We start from the raw sequence: 24,529 nt of genomic DNA on the forward strand, positions 1-24,529 counted from the left end.
TTGATGTTATATTTGAAATGAAAGTGGCTTCATCAAGGGCCTACATCTCTGAAACCAACGCAGGAGGTTTGCTAGGCCCACATGCATGTAGGATTGTATGGTCACTTGCACTTGCATCCACAGGCAAGTACATGTGCCAATACATGTGTGTGAGATCCAAGCTTTCCATCAGGTTTGCCACACCATTCAGATCTTCTGGCTCAAAAAAGAAGACGAAGAATAAGAAGAAGATCATGTTGTTTCATTCAGGTGGGCCAGTGTAGAAAATAAATGTATGGCTAGAAAGCTTTTTAACAAACCGTTTGCTTTCTACACTAGCCCATTTGAGTGAAACAGGCTGATTTGTTAGTTAAGAGACCTAATCAAGGTGGCCCATCAGACAGATCGGATCTCATGCGCATCCAGTATCGGCGCATGCTTATTATGTGTAGATGGGGCAGAGCAAACCTCCCAATACAAAACCCTAAAATTCTATACCATTGATCATTACTGTTTTAGATTGACAAATCCCAAAATTAAAGTGACTTCTGAAGGTCAGTTTGGAGGGGCAATGAAACCCAAAAACCGATATTTTCAGAAACAACTTGAGTTGAAAAAGACAAATGTTCTGGTTTGGGGTTTCTTTGGTTGCACCAAATATCATGAATTTTCATGATTAATCAGTCTAATTTAGAGCAAAATTTCATGATTTCAGTGCAACCAAACACGCCCTATCAAAAACATAGTTCTAAAGCTAGCTGACTCAACCCTCTGGGTTGGACTCTTTTAACTATGCAGAAGCTGCCTCTCCTGCAAGCTGTCAAAACTATGGTCAGATTCAGACTGTCCTGGCCATAGTGGAAGGTGACTCAAAAAATGCAGTTGCGGATTTGATTGAGGAGGTGCCGGATTTTTGTAGAGGCAAGCAGATCGTTTTCGTCCATGTGGGCAGAGGTGTGGTTTCTTCAGCATCTCAATAAGGAAATCCACAATCGCAGTTCTCATTCACAGTGGTGGCAGCTCTTCTTGGTATTCTGCAGGTCTGAGGCTCGTGGTTTACTTTCAAGTTTTGAAGTTGGCAATGTTGTTGTGAGTGGTTAGTGCTGTTGAAACTTTTATTCCTGTTGGGCAGTGGTTTTGCTCATTAAGTCTTCATTGGCAAACCTTCGGTCCATTACCTCTCTCTTTCTAAAATACCAAATGTGGTGATGAAAAGATTGGAAAGAAATTAGAGGGATATTTATGGCAAGGCAAAGGGGAAGGAAGGCAGTACACAACTTGTTTAAATGGAGTGATGTGCAGATAAAAGGGAAGGCAAGTTTTTATATAGGAAGGATCAAAGAAAGGGATTGGGCTCCAATTGAAATGGCAATGGCACTTTGGAGGCATGGGTAGTCGGAATCGAACCCACATCATTAGCTTGGAAGGCTAGGGATTATAGTCGATGTTGATTAATCATTTTTAATGTCTCTAATTCAAAACGAGCAGGCTTTGTGGAGGAAGCATATCCAAAGTAAATACAGAGTCAAGGAAAGGGGTTGGATTGTGGATGATTGGGGTGGGGCTCTGGGGAGATGGTTGTGTGAAGAAAACCACCTAGTTCAAAGAGGTATCCATAGAGCGGGGTGCATGTTGTGATGTGAATAGATTCTCAGAGGATACGTGGTTTGGGCAATTCTCCCTTGGAAAATGCTTTAATGAGGATTGATAGATGGCTAGCCAAAAAGAGATCAAGGTAAAATGAACGTTATGAGACTACAGAATTTATTAACTTTTGGGCCTGTCTTGAAGAAGTGTTCATTGACTACAATAGGGTGGACAAAGGATTTGGAAATGATCTTCTGAGGGAGACTATTTGGTGAAGTCCTTTTTATCCCCAAGTTTGGAGGTCATTCCCTCGAATTGGGTTGTGTTGGCCAAACCAATCCTGACAAAGGTTACCACTTTTTGTTGGATAGTGGTTGCCAGCAAAATCCGCATGCCAGATCATCTTCAGCACTGAAACCTTCAGTTTCTGAATATATGTAGCATGTGCAATGAAGCAAAGGTACATTGATCGCTTGTTTGTGGACTGTAAAGTGGCCATTGCAGTTTGGGCCACTTTCTTAATTTATGAGGTGTGTTGGGTTCTTCCAGATATAGTAGAGAAGTTTGAAGGATGGTAGGATGGTTTATTAAGAGAGAGGAAATATACCATGGCAAAATGCTCCAGGTGTCATCTTGTGGAGCACCTGGAAAGAGGGAGATAGGAATATTTGAAGATGGACTGATTCTAGTGCAAAAGGTAATATCTAAAATTAAAAGCTACTTGGTAGGATTGGCCCTTGGTTGGGAGGACTTTGAAGATTTAGTGGCATCAGATGTTTATTCCAACTGAAAAGAAATCCTTTTTTCCAAGAAAATCTAGGAGAGCATTTGTTTCGCTGACATGCTATTGGAAGCTAAAATTTACTCTGTAGGGCTTCTCTTCATCCTTGGAGGGAGGTGCAGGGATAGGGAGATGACAAGGGACTAGGAAACCGGGATGGTGGGATGAGTCGATGAAGTGGAAGCAAATGGGAAGGTGTTGGGCAAAGGAGCTGTGAATCTTCTCCAGCTTATTGCAATATCGGTTGTGGTGCAGGTCTCTTCTTTTGAGTTGTTGGACTTGCTTGTAGAAAATCAGATGACCCGTGGAGACTAAGCTTTATTGTAGATATAATCAATGTCTTAAATATTGATGATATCAGCCGATATATCCCACGATATATCTTGTATCCCACCTGTGCGATACAAAACACACAGGCAGTGCTGATATATCTCACATGTTCAATCAAGTGAGCATTTTCGATTTTCAATCATTTTTTTTTTTTTTTTGGTTGAAATTATGTTAAATCTGTGTCAAATGGTTATAAATCCATTGGTTCTTCATGTTTTGCATGAAAAGTCATTGATTTGGAGCTTTGATTTCGATATCCATTGGTTCTTCATGTTTTACATGTTTTTTTTTCAAAATTTTCCTTCAACCAGCTATCAATTGAGACTAATTTCGAAGTATATAGGAGTATTTCATGAAATGATCATCACATATATTCTAATTTCAAATTTTTAGTGTAGGTGGTCCGATTTGGAGAAAATTGGTGAAAATAAAAAATTTCTCAAATTTCTTCCAAATTGTTTACAATGTTGCACCCCAAACATGAAATCAAGCATGTATGCGGGCTAATATACTGATTTGTTAAGTCCTTGTCAATTTTTGGAAAATAAAAATCATTTTTCAATTAAAAATTAATAAAATATTATTCTTTAATTTTCTTTTCCATCAACCAGCTATCAATTGAGACTAATTTCGACGTATTTAGGAGTGTTTGATGAAATGATCATCACATACACTCTTAAATGTTATGCATTCAATTTGAATATAGTTGCATTAGCTCAGTAAGATAGTGCATAGCTTAGGACCCTATACAAAAGAAACCTATTATGTGCAGTTATTTTTTGAGATGGTATGATTTAAGAGTGTGTATTAAGGTCTTTTTTAACAATTCCTGAAGTTTCAATAAAAAAATTTAACCATTTTCCCAATGTTTCCCAAAAAGTGTGATAAATTACCCGATACAAACGATATATCCCATGTGATAACCGATACGTATCTGCATCCCAAGGATGCAATACGTATCTGTATCCCAAGGATGCGATACGTAACGCAATACTGATATTTCGAACACTGGATATAATCAAGGATATTGTGGCTAGGCTAAGCATCTTGTATTTTCTAGCCACAAAAAGATTCCTTGCAGGGAGTGTAGAGGCCTGAGATTTGTATTGTGAATCCTTTATGCTTTGTTAGCTTTCCTTTAACACGGCTTAGGTATCCATTAAAAACAAAGAAAAAAGAAAAAGAAAAAGGAGATGCATCCAAACACTTTTAGAATTGAAGAGGAGACAAAAAAGAAGCGAACAAAAAAGAGTATTGTGATGCCAATTACCAAATAACTTTGTCAACGTCCTATATTGCCAATCAGGTCCCACTAGGCATCTTGTTATCAGAAGAGCTGAGATAGGAGATAACACGGTCAGCTGCTTTGCAACCAGAAGCTATTGCTTTTCCCACAGACAGTCCATCCCTCTGGTTACCTGTAAATTCATACAGTCCATAAGAAGAAGAAAAAAGTACATCTGTATCATAATGAACACCCTTGAAGCACCACATGTAAGAAATTACACTTCACAGGCCCAGATCGCCTCACATAGGACCATCCTATTTCATTTTGTTTTCATTTTTTCAATGATCGACCAGAATTGTTGTTACTTGCAATTGGGTAGAATCATTCCTCTTTCATTTGTTTTCGTTTGGTTCAATTGTCATAGACAGCCTTTTCATCACATTTTGGGCAGTCTTTAAAAATAGTAGATTGCCAAAAGTTCAGAATGGGTGAGGCTGATATTGACAACAGTCCCATCCCATGCCAAAAGAGTACACTCGTATCAGATAATAAACACCCAAGTTGGCACCAAGTACACCCACATCGTACCAGTGAGCCAACAGTGGAAAGGATGCGCTCAGCTAGCCAGCTGCAAAGAATAGTGGGGAGCTGATTGATACATGTTTGCTAAACCCCACTTACATGCCAACACAATCATGCTCAATGCTAGACTTTAGGACATGTTAAATGACATAGGAATCACAATATTATACAAAACTACTATATATAATAAGTTTTCATTTATGGGGACCTAACCATGTGCTATTGAAAAAATAAATATATAAAATTTGTAGCCAATCAATGCATTGGCCAACACTCATTAATATATAAAATTTAGTATCACCAAGTATCGGCGATGTAATTGAAAATATCGGTGATATTTGGAAATTTTTATACTTCTAGCAATTTCAGTATAGTTGAACTAGCAATACCGATAATATCGTCAATATTTGGAACACTAGTCTTTACGAATCCCGCTACACCGGATCGGTGATATTCGGGACCTGTGTGTATCCGAGAAATAGTTGGATTAAACAACACAAATGACGTTTTTCCTAAGAAAGACAACAATAAATAAATAAAGAGCTCATCTTAGTGCCTAAAACATCCTCTTGCTGATATCAGTGAGTTATCAACAAAAAACATTAAAAGTCACTACAGGGATGATTCCCTCCCGCTACACCAGTGCGTATTTGTATTCAGGACATAGTTGGATTAAACTACATAAACGACTTTTTCCTAAGAAAGAAAAACTACATAAATAAAGAATTATAGTTGGATTAAAAACACAACTGACTTTTTACCTAAGAAAAAAAAAAAAACAATAAATAAGTAAAGAACACATTGAGAGTCTCGCTACAAGGATGATTCCATCTTCTTCATCTTTCTGGTAATAGATATAAAAGATTACGCTTGATTAACTTTAAGGCAAAAGATAGTGTGAACATAGTGTGCTCCCACACCTCCCACCATCCAATAATTGCTAGAAAGAATTTTAACATCCATTTCAAAGGGGATTTCGTATTCACAATTTGAAATTCCTGCTAAATTCCCACCTTAATGGTGCTGCCACCAACTATAGGTGCTCACTGAACTTGTGCTCTACTTATAAATAACATGTTGATTCACCAATATATATAATTCGTGTGCAACTTGCAGATGTGTTTTTTAATCCTTTATGTGATAGCTCATATTGTAGTGTAAAAACAAGGCCATGATACAAAGTCAAAAAATGTAGCTATCTTAAAGTTCAATTTTTAAAGTACTTACCTGCATAGAAGAACCCGGGAAGATCTCCTTCCATCTTTGCTATACCTTCCAGCACTGAATCATAATCATGCCCATACAAGGGGAAGGCATTACTCCAGAACACATGTCTACAGTTGAATGTAGATAATCACTATTAGACAATGTGCATCAATAAAAAAGGAACAGGTCCTGAACCTCTCAAGTGATCAGGGCAATGGGGCCATGATCCTGGGTTCACATTAAACAAAGAAGAGGAATTATACAATCCTTGGGTAAAAGGATATGTATATTATCCTTTGGTTTGCAGTTTGTATAAGTGGCCTATGACTGCATAATTGACCATTGATCTGATGGGCCCAACAGTGGATGGAGCGTGCCTCAAACTTCTCAAATGGGAAATCCTAACCCTTCAAATGGTGGCCTATAGATAAACACTAAAGAAAAAAATACAGAAAGTCTGCATTGGAATGAAAAGGCAAAGAATTGATGCCTCTCTTGAGGATCATATAACTCTTAATCTTTAAAAAATGCATATTAAGCACAATACATTCTCAACTACCAAGCAATGTACAGAGATGTGAAAATGGTCTTACTTCACAAATGTAGGTTGTCCCTCGGCACCCAACAGCTTCCTAAGGTCAGAAGTCACAATAGGTAGCAACTCGTCCCTAAGCACGGAATTAATATGAGAATTGAAGTGTGATATAAAGAATGTAAAACAAAACTGTTGAAAAAGACAGAAGAAATGTTTCTAACGGTAATAACACAAGAAGTGAAACTTCCCATACAATGAAGCTCTTGCAAGATCTCTATTCCGACTTCCTCCAACGAAGGTAGTATACAGATACTGGTCGTTAGGGGCTCGATCAGGAAACATCATTGAAGAAAAGAGTGTACCTGCTTGGCACAAAAGCGTCAGTTAAAATTTAGGGCTATAAATTATGAGAAAAAGGCAAAATCAGGCAAGCTGCACCTTCACAACTCATCAACCCTACATGCGGTATACATGCATGCCAATTCAAATCATCCAAATCATGGCTCCAATTTGGACAGGGCATTGGCTTAAAATCACATCGATCATTTGATCCTAATTATCTCATCAATGACTATCTTTCTTTCAACATAGCAACGGTCGTCTAGTGGGGGTGGTATAGCCCATGAGGTCAATTTTGGAGTCGCTACTAGCCCATTTCTTTTGTATGGTTCAAAGATGGCTAGGATCCTTGTTGGTTTCTCAAAATTCAAGAAAGTAGTCTCCTAGATTTCAAGAAGTTGATTTCAACTAGGTCTCCAAACCACCCTTCAGAGTAAGGACCACAATTATGGAGTAGTAAGGGGTAAAGCACCCTACTCCACTGCAAAGATGCAGTCTCTACTTGAGGAGAAGTAAATTCCAATTATTAGAATATCAACAAATGTTCGACTTGCATCCCAAGGGTAAAAGAAAAGAAAGAAGAAAGAATTTGAATAGAGACGGAGGCAAAAAGGGAGGCTTGGGAAGGTGGCGAGTTGATCACTTTCTCATCTTCTCGTAGCTTGGATGAGGCTTTGATCTTCAGAATTCTTGTGCTTGAGGCTTGAATTTGTACTGGCATTGAAATTCCACTTTTTGTTGAAGGAGGGTCTTGCCTTGTATGGTCCTCTCAGAGAAGTCGTAGGGTGAAGAACAAGTGAATTCCTCTACCCTTCAAGGTCGCCGAAGGCTTGGCTTACCACTCCTAAGAATCCCTTGATCATATTCTTATCTCTCCATAGGATTAGCAAATTTTCCCCAAGTATTGGGACTGGGCTCCTAGAGATAGGCAATGGGGACTCAGGAATTTTGAGGATTAGGGAGTTTTAGGGGTTGTGTGATCGCATGTGCACACAACCCTCTTGGGTTGCACGTGATCACTTATGCCATTTTACAACATTGGGGCTAACTAATGGTTCTGGTTTGGGAGAAAAAGTCATGGGGGTTAGGGAGATGTGGGGTTCAAAAGTTAGGTCAAATTCAGGTTCTTGAATAGTCAATTCTCAGGCGTTGTTTGTATTTCAACCATGACTTCGCACCCGAAGACCGGATTGACCAACATGTTACAGGTTTTGAATGTCATAAACTTAAGAAATTGGAACCTGAAGTTGGCCCAAAAAATTGGCCTTGGACGCAGAAAAGTTTTCCTGCATTCAAGGCCACATAGGTTGTAGCTCAAGGACATGGAAAAACTTTTTCCATGTCATATGATTTTTCAAAAAAAAAATAGTGTGGGGCCTACCTTTGGCTTAGGTTGGGTCCCACACCATTTTGTGATTTCTTAAATTTTCCAACTTGGATGCAGTGTTGTCAAAATCCTATGATTAATGATTTACAATATACAATTTGGGTTGAATCTTAAGCAAAATGATTTGAGTCCCACCTTTGAATCCTTTTTTATATGAATCCTATGATTTTATGATTTGAATCTTATGATTTACGAATCAAATTATGTTTTTTCTTCTATTTTAAGCTTCACTTGGCTTTTATTTTATGCTTTTAAATTAGTGAGGGCTTTAAAAATCATTTAGAAGAAACCATTCAAAAAAAGAAAAAAGAAAAAAAAGAATCATTTATAAAAGGTAAATTATTTTATTTTGTTCTTTATAAGAGATTAAATGATATATATTCTCTTCAACATCAAATCATTGGGCTTTTTTTAATTATCATTTCTTACTTCCTAACTGGTCGAAATACCAAATTGATGTACGACTTATTTGGAATGTTTTTATGGATGGTTACAATCATGTTGACTTATCATTATGCTCTCAGCTATATCGGTATAGCAGGTTTCAACAGTGGGGCAATGAATGGACAGCCGCGGTAGCTGTTTGGTTTCACACTCGCCACGAATTTGCTCTATGAGCTTCGTGCGAATGGTACTTCAAAGTTCCACATGCTGCTCCTGCTTGGGATCTTCAGCAGAGACAACAGCAGGGGCGGAGGCGATCAACGAATTGACCAGGTGTAAGCAGAGGGAACTGGAGCAGGGCAATTGCATTTGACTTAGTTGACTGAATGGATCGGATTGACTCATTTGATAGTAGCAACAGTTCCAGTTTCTATTGCTTAGTCAGCAGCATCTGATCAAGACACAGAGCGAGTTGTAGATGCCGTGCCCGCAGTTGCAGAAGTCAATCGAGTCACAGTTGGAGATTCATATCCTCATGTTGACTATGTATTGTGGAATGATGGTTAGAGATCTTTTTTTTTCAGCCTACATAATCAAATGTCGCTTTTCCAGTGTGATTCTACATTCTAGAAAGGTAACAAGAATATAAATATTACCGCAGGATCCTCATATGTTTTTAAGGAAAAATTCTTGAAAGACAAAAAAGAAAGAAAGATAAGAATCCTTCATCACTATCATGACATGGTATTACTTGGTGCATGTTGATGGCAAAAGGATGATTGCTAAGGTTTTTTTTTTTTCCTAATTTATTTATATTTTTCATATTTTTATTCATATTTTTAATAAAATCATAAAAATCTTACAATTTATGATACGATTTGCAATTTGATACGATTCAACCTCTATTACAATTTGCAATATGATAACAATTTTGACAGCATTGCTTGGATGTGCTTTTTTAGGCTATAGATGTGCTAGGGCTATGCATGGGCTTGCTATGGATAAGCTTGGGCTTGGGGTCTAAGGTGAGTACTTACAGAAATTCTGCAATAAGGCTTTCCTTTATGCAATGCAAGACCCTTTTTTCCATTATGAATAGGTTAATTAGCTTAAGCACTCTTTCAAGTGGGATGTCTGCTTCAAACAGAAGATTGAGAAAAAAAAAATGGCTACTGTCCGAACTTTGTGCCTAAAACAGATGGCTAAAATTGTCCCAGCAATCTAATTTTCAGGAATTTCTCCATTAAATTGGGGCCAGCAAGTATGATGTTCCAAAATTATCATGGATGTATCATGTATGGCACATGAAAAATGGATGAACTTGCACCTTATGATGTGCAGCTTGCCTGATAACAACTGGACCAAAGGTCATACACAATGCCATACCCAAAAAATAGATAATAGTGGACTGGTAACTCAAAGCATTTATATGCTGATAATGCATAGCCAAGGCTTACCAAGTGTTTTTAAACCATTGTCCTGCTCTTTGGAAGGAACAAGAACTCCAAATCCTTCGAGGGGCCGCTTGACATTGTCCTTTTTAAAGGAGGTAATTATAACTGATAGTGGCAAATAATTCACCTGCATTTTGTGAAAGACACAAAAGCAACCATTGACATGAAATGGTTATCAAAAGAGAAGAATTCCATATTTAAACTGCAAAGTGGCTAACAGACAGATGTGAAGAAAAGAAGTTAGGGCCATCAACAGACAAGGCCCGACCTGAACAAATGAAAGTTTTGAATAGGCCTAGCTTGAAATATCCAGATATGGGTCCAAACCAACCACGCCTGCCCTGCTGACAGCCCTAACCCAAGGGTCCAGTGGATTTCCTTTCACAACCATTACAATTTGGAGTGGAAGGCCAAGTCGACACACAATTTACAAGTTTATTTCATCAATATAGGTATTCAATTGTAAGATTTATAGTTTTAGGCCATTGGTAAAAAATTCATGTTAAAGTTGAAATTGTGTGCTTTTCTGCTCGTGCATTGGTGCGCCTGTGTGGTGGTTCTGCATGCATCAATATTCCAGTTATTGGCGATAATATCAATCTTATTGCCGATAATGTTGGCCTCGCCGTCCAAGTGATACCAAAACCCCCTCAAATGGTATGTTTTCTATATCGCTGATATTTCGATATGTTATTGTATCTTTGCTGCCCTCCCTCCACCGTATTAACGATATTATTGCCAATACCTGTTAATACAGGAAAAGGATTCTTTTCTTTTTTTTTTCCACGAGATTTTTCTTTTTCTTTTTTTTCTTTTTTTTGGAGCTTATGGGGGATTTGATTTTGACCATTCATCTTGAAGCGCATTGAATCAAATCCATTTACTGAGGGGAGAAATCGAAGCTCAAAAGCTCCGTGAGCCAAAATACCTAAGGTATGAAAATTTAGGGAATTTTGTGTTTTTCTCTTTCTTTCTGCATGGATTTCACTGCAAATCCATGTCTACACATGTCCATCTCCATGCATGATTCTCATGCATTGACATGGATTTCTCCCCATTTTCTCACCTAAATTAATATGGAAAAGATTTGGGGAAATTGGAGAAATTGGAGAAATTGATATGCAAAAGATTTGGGGAAATTGGAGAAATCCAATTTTCCCCATTTTCTCACCTAAATTAACCAATTGAGGGCCCAATTTTTAACATAATGATGAGGGTTGGGTGATCTATCAATTCATGCAAATTTTGTTGATTTTTCAAAAATAAATAAATTCAACTTTTTTTAAAGATTAATGTTGTGTTTTAGTTTTTTTCTTATTTATGGTTGTATGTTGATGTTCAATGGGGTCCATTTCTTGATGAAAGTCAGTTTATTTTTTAAAAAAAATTAAAATTAAATATCTTTATTTAAAAGATATTTTTTTCTGTTTAGAAATTTAGTTTTTATATGGATGCATGGTTGTATCATGAAATGCATCTATGTGAGCAAAGATGGAAGGATGAATGTGTATGTATGTATGTAACGATGTATGGATCAATTGATGGATGGATGGATCATATATCTATGTATGGATGCATGCATGGATGCATTGATGGATTGGTGGAGATGGATGGATTATGTATGTGTGCGCGCACACATGTGTGTACATATGTATGCATGGATGGATGCACGTATGAGTGTATGTATGTATGCGCGCATAGAGATGTGTGTGTAAATGTATGGATGGATGGATGGATTATGTATGTGTGTATGTACGGATGGATGGATGGATGCATGTTCGTATGCATGAATGATGGATCTATTAGTGTCTCTATGCATGGATGGAGCACTTAGTAGGGGGGTATCAGAATGTGAAGATCTACCCAAGTGATCTAAAGGAGGTGAGAGCCAAAGTATTCCAAAACGGGTACGTAATGGTGGTAACCATTATCAGTCACAAGGCCAAACAGCCATTACGAAAAAATTAACCCGTAATGGATCCAAATAGGTTGTTTTTAAGTCGTAACAGCCATTATGGGGCCCATATCTTAATGGTATCAACAGTGGCCGTTATGGCCACCGCTGCCATTATGGAATACCTTGGTGAGAGAAGAGACAAGGAATGTGTTAAGCAAGGGGAAGACACACAGGCAACAATAGGCATGGGAGAGGGATATTAGGGAGGAGTTATGAATTCTTGGATGGGATCTAGGGATTGTTGATAAGGAGCAGGATGCCGATTTATGGCATATCATGAGGACTGTGTTACTGAGCAGGATAGGATGGATGATAGACAAGCGATGTGCAGATTCTTGACATCAGGGTGGGATAGGGAGCAGAGGAGATTAGCCCGTTGTTTGAGGCCACTACATGTGAAGTTGGTCGGAGTAGTCGGGGGGGTAGGTCCAACATGCCCAGAGCGCTCACCTGTGTTACAGATGCACCTATTGCAAGCACAAGTAGAGGAGACTAAAAGATTTATGGAGAAGAGGGGATTTAGGAGACTGAGGAGTGATATAGCCAGGTGATTCATTTCAGGTCACATATCATTATCAGCGTATAAAGCATCCAACCTCCACTTTTATAATATGATCAACACTGTCCAACGTGTTGGGTAAGGCGTGAAACCTCCAACACTAGAGGAGATCATGGGAGTTTACCTCAACCGTGAGTATGAGGAGATGAAGGCTTGGATAAAGAAACTCAAGTTGAACTGGAAGACATACGAGGTAACAACCATGTGCGATGGGTGGACGGGGACCACTCAGTTGCTAATTATTAACTTCATGGTGTATTGCAGGGGGCAGCCCATTTTCCTCAGATCTATTGATGCATCCGCCCACATAAGGATTACTCCTATATACATAGACTTTTAAAGGGAGTGATTAAAGAGGTGGACTTGAAGAATGTGGTGCAAGTTCTGACGGATAATAACGGTGCATTCGTTAATGAGGAGAAGAAGGTGATGAAGAAGTATAGTATTTATTGAACTCATTCATGGCTCATTACATTGACTTGATGCTCAAGTCGATAGGCCAAAGAGGGTCAACCAGGACAACCATTGAGGCTGCAAGTATGACAACGACCTTCATACATAGTTATTCATGGTTGTTGGCCACAATGCCTGATGAGTGTCATGGGGATATTATCTGACTAGGTGCAACACAATTCGCCATGAACTTTATCACACTCCACAACTTGTACAAGCGTAGGGCGAGGCTGAGAAGTTTATTCAAATCTAAGAGATATTTGAAGTGGAACCAGAGAAAGACTCAAAGTGCATGGAGGGTTGCAGGGATTGTGCTTAGTGATTCCTTCCGTGACAGAGTTCGTGATGTCATTAGCATCTTGCAACCAATTTATATGATCCTTAAGACCATAAATAATGAGACATGGCCTTCAATGGGTCCATGTACAAGCTTATGTGATTGATGAGAGAGGAGATATGGACTGCATTCCCCAATTCATATATATGGGTGCTTGACATCACTGACAACAGATGGACCAATACCCTTGAGCATCCACTCCACCAGGATGATAAGTTTCTTATGTTTAACATTATTTATTTTTCACTAGCATTTTAAATATTATTTTAGTTTATATATTAATGCTAGGACTGCACACGAACCGAGTTAGCTCGGTTAGCTCGCTCGACTCGACTTGAAAAAGCTCGATTCGACTCAGTTCGAAACTGAGTTCGAGCCGAGTTGAGCTGATTTTTTGAGCTCGAAAAAATTTCAAACCGAGTTCAAGCTTGCCCGAGCTCGACTCGACTCGGATCGAACCCAACTCGAATTGAACTTGGATCGAACCAATTCGGTGACTCGGTTACTTTGATATTGATGTTACTCACTAAGTGTTTGATGAAATGACTCAACGAAGTGTTGGCTCGTGGCAAGGAAGGTATGTTTCATCAAACAAATACTCTTTTTTCTTGATTTTGATGTTGCCTACAAGGTGTTTGTTGAAATACTTGTAAAACCGTTGCTGGTGTTTTACATGTAGTGAGAATTTGAAGGTGCAGTCCATGTGTTTGTGAAAATGCTGCACAGGTGAACTTGGCTCGATCTTAGCTCAAACTCGGCTCGAACTGGCCCGAGCCGCTGACCGAACCGAGACGAGCTGGCCAGTCAGCCTCGAGGACCGTGTCGAGCTAAGCCTAGTCAAGTTGTGCCAAGCTCGACTCGGTTCGACTCATGTACACCTCTAATTAATGCATTGATTAAATATTATTTAGGTTTCAACACATTACCTAAACCCCAAGTTCCACTATGGACATCAACTATGGGAAGATAACGAATTGAAGAAGGCAATCCATTAGGTTTATCAAAAGCTATTCCCTTACTTGACGAGACAAATTTAGGGAAAGAAGTAATGATAAATTGAGCCATTTACTTTCTTATAGTCTCCAAATATATGGGTGATAATAATGGGGATTTATGAATCTATGATTGGCAACGGTTGTAGTTTAGAGATGTTAAGGGTGCGTATTGCACTTGGAAAAGCATTAAGGGAAACGATGATGTTGTGTGGGTATATTTATTACTTCTAAAAATTAAGTAGTATGGTTAATGATTAAGCAACTACATTCCCCATTTACACGAATACATGCTTCTGATGGATTGGCAGGCGAGTGGTAGGCATTGTACAGAGGTGACGTTCTCATACTGCAATTACTGGCCATCTACATTCTCGCTCAAATTATCTCCTCTTCACCATGCGAGAGGAATTGGAGCACGCAATTACTCATACACACCAATAAAAGGAACAAACTAGGATATGAAAAGCAATAAAAGATCGTATACTGTCATAACAATATGAAGCTAAAAGAGAGGCAACTTTGAGCAGAGCACAGCATGGAGGCATACCAGGACCAGGTAAACTTGTTGTTGATAGATGCATGGGCGCATCTCATTGATAATGCTGAAGACCCACTTTATGAGTGGGTCAAATCAGTTGATTTAGATGATGTGAGGGAGGTCCTGCTCCAGTAATAGACGAGGGAGCAACGTCTCTTGGTATTGACGTCAACCAAGTTGTGAGCAAGCAGAGGACCGGATCCAACTCCTTCAACACGTTGATGAGTCCCGCATGTCCTAATGAGGGTGGCGATGCACAATCATAGCCTACTCTCTAATGTCGGGTAGTCGTGAGTAGAGTTGGGCACGGGATGACTCAACTCAGCTGACTCGACTCGTTTAAACCTAACTCGACCCAAACCAAATGGGTGAGTCAATCCGAACCGAGTAGACTACGCCCAATCCGAACTCAAACCAAGTCGAGTCCTAGTTACCCAATAACTCGACCCGACTCGACTCGAAACCTGACTCATTCAAACTCCACTTGATCCAAAACCCGACTCAACTTAGGTTCGGGTATATTAAAAAAAAAAAAAAAAAAAACTAATTTCCAAAACTCTCTAACCCTACCCACACCTGACTCAATCCTACACTCTCTCTCTCTCTCTCATCCTCCTCCTCTCCCAAGTCTGGTAGCCACCCGCCATCACCATTGCCCTCTCTCTCTCTCTCTCTCTCTCTCTCTCTCTCTCTCTCTCTCTCTCTCTCGCCTAGGCCTCAGCAGCATCTCGAGCCCAACAGTGCCACATCAACTCGTCCGGATGATCCACACCCACCCGGCCACCCGACTGCCTAATCAAAGTAATTTAGTAAGTTTTATTTTATTAATTTTTAATTTGGGAGGGTTTGTGAAATTGGGATCGGGTATGGTTGAAATCGGGTGCATCTGGGTTGGATGTGGTGTGCGTCTGGGCTGGCTCAGGTGTGGTCAGGCTAGATGTGGACCATTTGGTGCATCCGGGCTGGGTGTGGACCGTGTTGTGCATTGGGTTAGCTTGGGTGTGGTCGAGCTGGCTCGGGTGCGGCCGGGCTAGCTCTGGCTGAGCCATTTTCAAACCCTAAACCTAAACTTAATCCATAAACCCTAAAATCTAATCTCTAACCCTAAACCCTAATCCATAAACCTAAACCCTAAACCCAAACCCTAAACCCTAAAACCTAAATCCTAAACCTAATCCCTAAAACCTAAACCCTAAATCCTAAATGGCTAATGTGTTTTATTTGTTTGAATCAAACAATTAGTGGTTTATTTTTGTGAATTATGGATTACATTGCTTATTGCTTAGCTTAATATTATGCATTAGATAGTTAGCTCAATGTGTATATATTACATTGCTTATTTCTTAGCTTATTATTGTGCATTAGACAGTTAGCCTAATGTGGTTTGTTTTTGTGAATTAGACAATTAGTTGTCCATTTGAGGATTTCTATGTGGCCAAACATAGATATAATGTGTTTTTGGTGGCATAAAAATCACTCAAATTGTCCCATTTTAGTCAGTTCAAGGTTAGATAGATAGTATGCTTTCATATAACCTATCTAAATGCTCATGCCTGATCTCTACTCCATCTCTCCACTTCTCTCTAGATATGTTTCTTCATTTTTATTTCTCATGTCAAATATCTTCACGTTGCTTAGATATTTGGCATATGAATGAAATGGAAGATCAACTTATCTAGAGAGACATGGGGAGGCTGCCGGAATTTCGGTGTGGGTGTTTAAATAGGAATATGAAAGTATTACAATCTATCTAACCTTGGATTGGTGACTAATTTAGGATTTCATATAAATTTTTAAGGCATTATAATGCTAATCGAATTTAGTATCTTTCAATTAGTAGATGACTAGTGAGGAAATTTTCAATGCCCCCGACGGTTTGTCAATCACTTCGCCGATGATCATAGAAGAAAGATTAGGTCTACAAGATGAAGAAGTGCCCGTTGATATTAGTACTTCACAGTCACGGAGTTTATAAAAAATAAAAATAAAAAAATAAAAAAAAATCGATAGTGTGAGAAGATTTTGAAGAAGTAATCCTAAATAACGGCACGGTGAAGATATGATGCTAAACAAGTAGATGGGTCAACCTAAACTCTAAAGAAACACCTTTTGAAGTGTCATAAAAAAAGTGAGAAGCTAGACCTCAGGCCAATAGACACTTTGATTTACCCAATCTTTGGTATATCCATCTCAAGGTACCTTGTCCACCTATAAGTATAACAGATACCATGTGAATGAGTTGACGGCCAGATTTATTATTGCAAATGAAAAACCATTTCATATGGTAGAGAGTCCATCTTTTGTTGAATTAGCAAGAGGCCTTAACCCCATATAGGAGGTCACCCATTCAATAATAAAGAGTGTGCATAAAGAAGTATGCAAGTGAGAAGGACAAGTTGAAATGACAATTGGCATCGGTTTCCTGAATCAGCCCGACATCAGATTTATGGACTCCAATTAACCAAAGGGATATATGTCACTAATCACCAACTACGTTTATGCCGAATGGAGACTATGCAAAAGAATTATAAACTTCCGTTATCTTGTGCCTTCTCACATTGGTTTGATAATTTCAGACTACATCTACAGATGCCTTGTGGAGTGGGACATTGAGAAGAAAGTCTCCTCAATAACTTTAGACAATGCATTTGCAAACGATAGCGTGATAACGAATTTGCGGAAACAGTTTAGGACCACCGGTGACTTGTATTTCGGTGAAAAAATATTTCATGTTAGGTGTTGTACCCACATACTAAACTTGACTATATAAGATGGGCTTAAAACAATTGAGGCAATGATCAAGAACATAAGAGAGTGTGAAATACATACGAGAGCTACCTTCACGATTAAATACATAGAATGAGATCATGAAATAGTTAAATTTGTCATCTTAGATAATGATGAAGTTGGATGTCATGACACGTTGGAATTCAACTTACGAAATGTTAGATTCAACGATAGCTTTCAGAGATGCATTCTCTCACTATGCGGAGTGTGATAGTGCGTACTAGTAGTTGCATTCTGATAATGATTGGACAAAAGCTGAAGCAGTTCGCAAGCTCCTTTCAGTTTTTTACGACATAACAAAGATCTTTTCAGGAAGCAAGTATCCAACGACAAATATATTTATGCCAGAACTTTAGAGGGTAAAAGATGTTTTGTACAGAAGTTGTAGTGGACCAAACTTTCTACAAATAATGACTATGTGTATATAGTTGAAGTTTGATAAGTATTGGTCTGAGTGCAGTCTGGTAACGGTTGTTGCAGTCGTTATTGATCCTCGATACAAGATGTTCATGGTTATATTCATTTTTAAAAAGTTATACAGTGAGAAAAGTGTTACTGAGGTCGATAAGATTCATGATGCAATTGAAGATTTATACAATTTCTATGTAGAAACTTTGGGGGCTGCAAAAGACAACACCGCAAGTCAAACTCATCAAGTGGCTTCTAGTTCTAGGGTTGATGCACAATGAAAAACACGATCGACGATTTCATGTTTTTCATGGCACAAGTTGAGACTCAAACGCAAGCAACCTAAAAAGAACTTGACCACTATCTCAAGGAGCTACTTGTAAAGTACAACGGTGAAGAATTTGATGTTTTAGACTGGTGAAAGTCAAAAGCTCGTGAATCACAGTACCCTGTGCTCTCGTTAATAGCACGAGACATTATCAATTCGAATTTCAACCGTAGCGTCCAAATCTGCATGTAGTATGGGGAGTAGGATCGTGAACAAGTATCGAAGCTCACTTACATTGAAATCAGTTGAAGCGCTCATTTGTACACAAGATTGGCTGTGTCCAATTGAGGGAAAGAGAATTTTGTTGATGAGGAGTTCGAGTAAGAGGAGAGTGAGAAGTAGGATGAGACAATCCCTTCTATTTCCCTTGCATTTGCTTACAACAATTTGACAGTTATTATTTATGGACTTGAATTGTAACATTTGATGAGTGGATGGATATTTTCTATGCTTATCACTTATCAGCTTATGTATTTCAATGTTTCTTTTTTTATATTTTTTCTCTTTTCATTTATTCTTTTAAATGACTTAATGTTGCTTAAATCTCATATGGTTAGTTGGTTGCGTTTATTTATCTTCATTCCTTAATTATTTATGTTGCCTCAACCTAACCAAATATTCTTTCTTTCAAAATACACACTTATAGATATGTCATTGGAAGATGATTTATTGGCAAATATTTGGGATTATATATCCCAAGTTTACTCCCAGGATGGAAAGATAAATTAGTTGCAATGCAAGTTGTGTGGAAAACAACTTGTAAACAAAATAAATCGGTTAAAATTACATTTGGCTTATCGGGAAGGAGACAGCCCCATGTAGCAAAGCACCTCTAGAAGTCCGAGATTGATTTCGAGCCATTCTTAACTCAAATACAAAGGCTTTCACCACCCCTTCCCCTACAACCAATACAATCAGCCACAGAAGATATAGAAGTAGGCCTATTATACTTGAAGAAGGGTCAAGCACAGGAACTGCCTCCACAGTTAGTAGAGAAGAAGCAGACAAACTATTAAGGGAACAAGAAGAAAATGATTATATAGAAGCCGTAAAACAAAGTGTAAAATTAGCATCCAGGACCAGACAACAACATCAACCCCCTCCAAGACAAAATGATGTCGAAGCAGGCATGAGTATAGGACATAAGTCAAGCGATAAATCATTAAAGTTTCTTAAAAGTCTTGCAACATTCTATAGGTGGTTGGGAATCTCGTACAAATCAAATTATAAAAAGAGCCTGACAAAACTTGTTGAATCTATGAATGAGGATGATAGAAATGCATATCCATCATCAGTTTCAGAAGAGGTAAACAACCATCTTTTAGACACCTCCAGCTCGGACTTAACCTGGAGTTCTCCCACAGAAGAGGTAAATAACCATCCTTCTCTCTTCTTTAATCTATTCTCTTACTCTAATCTCTTATTCTAAATTTCAATCTCTATTATAACTTGTTTCCTAATTTCTTTCATTAGACTAATCATTTATCAAGAGTCACTCAAGACTCGAGACTGAAGAGACTCGACAACTCAAGAGTCAAGTCAAGTAGAAAGCATACTTAAAAATCAACCTCGACCAACGAAGTCTTTTATTTTGTTTCCTTGTAATTTCTAAATTGTATGTTTGTAATTGTAATTTCTAGTTTCTGTTTTGTAGTTTGTAGTTTCAAGTTTGTTTCCAGATTCTAGTTTCTTGTTTGTTTCTACTTTCTACTTCTTATTTGTTTCTACTTTCTAGTTTTTTATTTGTTTCTAGTTTCTAGACTTCTAGTTTATACTCATTTACAATATCCAGCATCAAGATTCAAGAGTTTGATCATTTACATCAAGATTCTAGATTCAAGAGTCAAGACTTCGAGACTATCAAGTTTCAACTTTCAAGTTCAAGATTCAAGAGACTCAACTCTCAAGCAAGACTCAAGACTTCATTTCAACCATAGTGAATACTCTCTCTCTCTCTCTCTCTCTCTCTCTCTCTCTCACACACACACACACACACACACACACAATTGTAACTCATCCATAGTGACACTCTCTTCCTCTCTCTCACTTTTAGTATTTTTACTATTTACTTTATTTAGTAACTAATATCTAATTTGATATTTACCATTTACTATTTAGTAATTACTACTTAATACTAAGTAGTATACTACTATAATAGTACATACTACTTATTAATTGCTTAGTTTAGTAATTAGTACTTAGAAAGTTAGACTCTAATACACACTTATACACTAGCAATTAGCACATTACAGTCAACTACTCTATCCAACTAGGTTACTACAGTGTCATCATGTCTTCTTCCCAATCTTCTACTTTGAGGCCAAAATCAAATGACCTGGATTTGAAGTACAGGCACTATCGAAGTCCGGTGAAAAGTCCCATGTAGTGTGTTACTTATGCAGATATGTGAGTCCCGGTGGTATTGGCCGGCATAAACAACACCTTGTGCACGCATCGGGAGTAAAATGCAAGAGCATGTACCAATGTTATTCTAGAAATCCATAGGAAAATCATGGAGTATATGGAGAAGCATGCTCGAAAAAGACATGATTCAATGGCCATACAAGAAGAATTTATAGAGAGAGAGAAGCTTATGAGGACATCAATGTAGTAGATTTGATGAATCTACACCATCTACATCTGCAAGGCGATCTAGACCGGCCGCCAAAAGAGCTTGTGGGCATGGGCCTATGAATAGGTGGTGTAGATCACATCCAGAAGATGTGGTTGACCAAGGTTAAGGGCAAAAGACCCGCTCAAACCACTTTAGAAAACCAGTATAAGAAGAATGATAGAAAAACCACGATTTAGTACATTGCAAAGTGATTATATTAAGCTAGTGTAGCTTTTAACATCGTGAAAATGAAGAGTTTAAGGTAATGGTTGAAGCTCTATGTCAATTTAGACCTGGCTTGAAACCTCCTTCCTATCATGAAGTGAGGGAGAGTTGCCTAAAATATGAAGTGGATATTACTAAAAACTTTATATCCGAATACAAAGAAAGTTAGAAAATATATGGTTATTCGTTAATGGCCGATGGATGGACCGATAAATCCGGTCAGACATTGATAAGCCTTCTTGTAAATTGTCCAACTGGGACAACGTTTTTGAAGTCTGTGGATGCATCGGCCCATTCCCACACAGGCAAATATTTACTAAAATTATTAGATAGTGTAGTTGAAGAGATAGGAGAGGAATATGTTGTTCAAGTTATCGCGAGCAACATAGATAATTATATAGCCGATGGTCACCTTCTTATGGAGAAGAGGGGACGTTTATTTCGAACACCATGCGTGGCATATTGTGTTAATTTAACGTTAGAAGATGTAGGTAGGTTATATCTTAAAGTAATTGCTAGGACTAGAAATATCATGGTTTTTATGTACAAGCATGTCCTTCTTCTCCATCACATGAGAAACCACCTTGGGTGCAACTTGCTTTGTCCAGCCATGACCCGATTCGCAACAACTTTCTTAACACTACAAAGATTAAATTCAAAGAAAGTTGAACTTAGGTCCTTTGTAGCGTCGGCGAATGGAATAATGGACCATGGTCAAGGAAGTAAGAAGGCAAGTTAGTCCAACAAACCATTCTTTTCCAAGCATTTTGGACTCAAGTGGTAAAGGCCTCAAAATCATCGAAACCCTTGGTAAGTGTGTTGTGATTGGTGGACAGTGATGAAAAGCCACCCATGGGCTATATCTACGGTGTGATGGAGATGGCTAAAACAAAATCATGGAACACTTCAAATATAAAGAACGTGATTAGCAACCCATCCTAAATATTATAGATGCTAGATGGGGCAACCAAATGTCATCCCCTTTGTATTCGGCTACCTGCATCCTTAATCCGACCGTATTTTGTGTCCACTGATCAGACTGCGGCAATCATGTTGCATATTATTGGATTTCTTGACACTTTAGGAAGAATGGTTCCAAGAAAAGGCGAACATGATAAAATTTATCAGAATCTGGATTTCTACATGAAAAGTACAGGGACTTGGTCAAGAAAGATTGTTATTAGGCACAGAAGTATGAAATTGCCAAGTATATAATTCTACGAAGTTTTACAACTTACAAGGTAAGAAGTCTAAGTGAGAAAGTGTCCAACTTAAAACTTATTTGTATGGTTGGCTGGTGGTTTGTGTATCGAGTTGACTCGACTAGAAGGGATCCGGCGCTACGGAAGCTGGCCATGAGATTCTTGGCTTTACATGTTCTTTGAGTGGTTGCGAGCACAACTGGAGTACATTCGAGTCGATAAGTTTTACAACTTAAAGTTCTACAATTCACTTTCAGATTTAAATTTCAATGCTAAATTGCTAATACACATTCTAAATGTTATGCAGATTCACATGGAAAATAAAAATAAAAATCATCTCAAACAAAACAAACTCAACAACCCAGTCTTCATCCAATATAACTAGAAGTTGCGGGAAAGACTCCAGGCTAGGTGAGAAAAGCCTAGATTCTATGATCCTCTCAGCCTAGATGATTTGGATGCAGATAGTAAGTGGCTTGTAAAGATAGAGGATCCAATCTTTGTCGATGAGTCCCTTACATAGGTTGAAATCGAAGACGCCACTTATGGATCGACACCTGGCAAAGGTTCTCAACAAAGGAGAAGAAGAGCTGGAGGAAGCCGAGGGGCGAGTAGTAGCACGAGGCTTGCTAGCAGTCAAGGAGAAGACGATGATATTGAGATTGAAGAAGTACAAGAAGAAGATGCTTGACCATTAGATGTGGATGAGCAACTTGTGCGGACATATGATGAAGAAACAAAAGAAGATGAAGTGTACATTGAAGAAGGATATGACTCTGATGACATTGGTGATGTGCCATAATGGGAGAGGGAACAATGTATATAGTAGATTAGTAGTTTGTACTTTGTAGATTTTGTAGATGGCGGCAGTGTTGCGGGTTACATGATAGGCCGGTCAACGATTATTAGCCAGTTCACTCAGGAGGCCCACTTTGAACATTCCACTCATGACGAAGACCATGAATCTCGTCCATCATCTCAGAGGAGAGCAACGGAGCCTAGAAAGCATTTCTAGCGTTGGAAGGGTCGGAAGAAGAAAGTCACATGTGCCGAGGAGTCTCTTGTACACAACTTGTTGTCAATGAATATCAATGCAAAGCAGGGGAGCTCCACTTCCATCCCACCTTATACACATGGGGGTATTATGGGTATGATATAGTGGCTACGACACTCGATCACAGTTGTCCAATTATGGATATGTGCAAGCATAGGAGAGCACTTACAGTTAGTGTTTTTAAGTATCGATGATTTCGGTTGATGCACCCCATGATATATCTTGTATCTCACCTATGAGATACGAAACACACAAGTAGTGGGATATATCTCACATGTTCAATTCGGTGAACATTTTTTATTTTCTGTAAATCATGTTAAATTAGTGTCAAATTGCTACAAATCCATGATTTTTCATGTTTTGCATGAAAATTTATGTATTGGGAGCTTCGATTTCAAGATTTGGAAGAGATAGGCTGAGTTACGGAAAATTGAAAAAAAAAAATCAAAATTTCTCAAGTTCTCGCAAATCGGTTGCAATCTATATACAAACATAAAATCAAACATGTATGTAACCTGATCTTGTGATTCTTCTTTTACTTTTGAATGTATTGCTTGTGTTTCCACACGTCTTCTTACATTTATAAATTATATGAATAGACTTTGAATATACTTGCATCAATTTAGTTAGATAACGCATATATTAGGACCCCATACAAAGAAAACCTATTTTGTGCACTTGTTTTTTGTAATGTTTAGATTTATAAATGTGCAATAATGTCTGTTTTAACAATCACTAAAGTTTCATTGAAAAATTCTACCTATTTCCCAATGTTTCCCCATGTTTCCAGCAACAACAATACATTATGCAATACAACCGATATATCCCACGCGATAACTGATAGGTATCCCCTATCTCAAGGGTGCGATACGTAACGCGATACTGATATTTCGAACATTGCTCACAACTACGGGTACATAGTGCGATCTTTATGGTACCTGCCGTATAATTAGGCTCAGTTCTATCGGAAGTCAGGGTTGGAGTCAATCTGTTTCCTCGGGACCCTACTTAGCCATAGTTGGCTACCATCATGTAGCACCCACGTCTGAGAGTACTCATACAATTTAGAGAAGATAAGTACTAGAGACATGTAAGAGAGTACCTCCACTAGCATGAACAGACGATGAACTTGGCACAATATTGCCGGCACGTGGTGCAACAGTACCATGGCCGACCGAGTGGGGACAAAGATGATGACTTTGAGCCACCTTGTAATTCCACGTAGGTATAAGCGATGAGCGGATTATGTTTTTTTTTTTCTAGTTCCTTTAGTTTTTGGA

The 24,529-nt window shown here is 38.4% G+C and overlaps 1 protein-coding gene across 5 annotated transcripts in view; it reads right to left on the bottom strand.

Moving 5' to 3' along the window:
* Positions 1 to 3,871: 3,871 nt before the first annotated feature.
* LOC131246312 (protoporphyrinogen oxidase, mitochondrial) overlaps positions 3,872 to 24,529 on the bottom strand; it is a 67,073-nt gene continuing 46,415 nt past the window's right edge. For 4 of the 5 annotated variants that reach the window (XM_058246286.1, XM_058246282.1, XM_058246283.1 and 1 more), the window contains 5 exons: positions 9,796 to 9,919; positions 6,482 to 6,590; positions 6,287 to 6,361; positions 5,715 to 5,821; positions 3,872 to 4,095 (listed from right to left, as the gene is read on the bottom strand). In XM_058246286.1, coding sequence (XP_058102269.1) covers positions 3,980 to 4,095; positions 5,715 to 5,821; positions 6,287 to 6,361; positions 6,482 to 6,590; positions 9,796 to 9,919 — 531 coding nt within the window. In that variant the 3' untranslated portion in view covers positions 3,872 to 3,979. The remainder of the gene's footprint in view (positions 4,096 to 5,714; positions 5,822 to 6,286; positions 6,362 to 6,481; positions 6,591 to 9,795; positions 9,920 to 24,529) is intronic. The other variant, XM_058246285.1, reaches the window with a different exon arrangement.

The sequence above is a fragment of the Magnolia sinica genome, chromosome 5, assembly GCF_029962835.1.
Source record: "Magnolia sinica isolate HGM2019 chromosome 5, MsV1, whole genome shotgun sequence".
Lineage (NCBI taxonomy): Eukaryota > Viridiplantae > Streptophyta > Magnoliopsida > Magnoliales > Magnoliaceae > Magnolia > Magnolia sinica.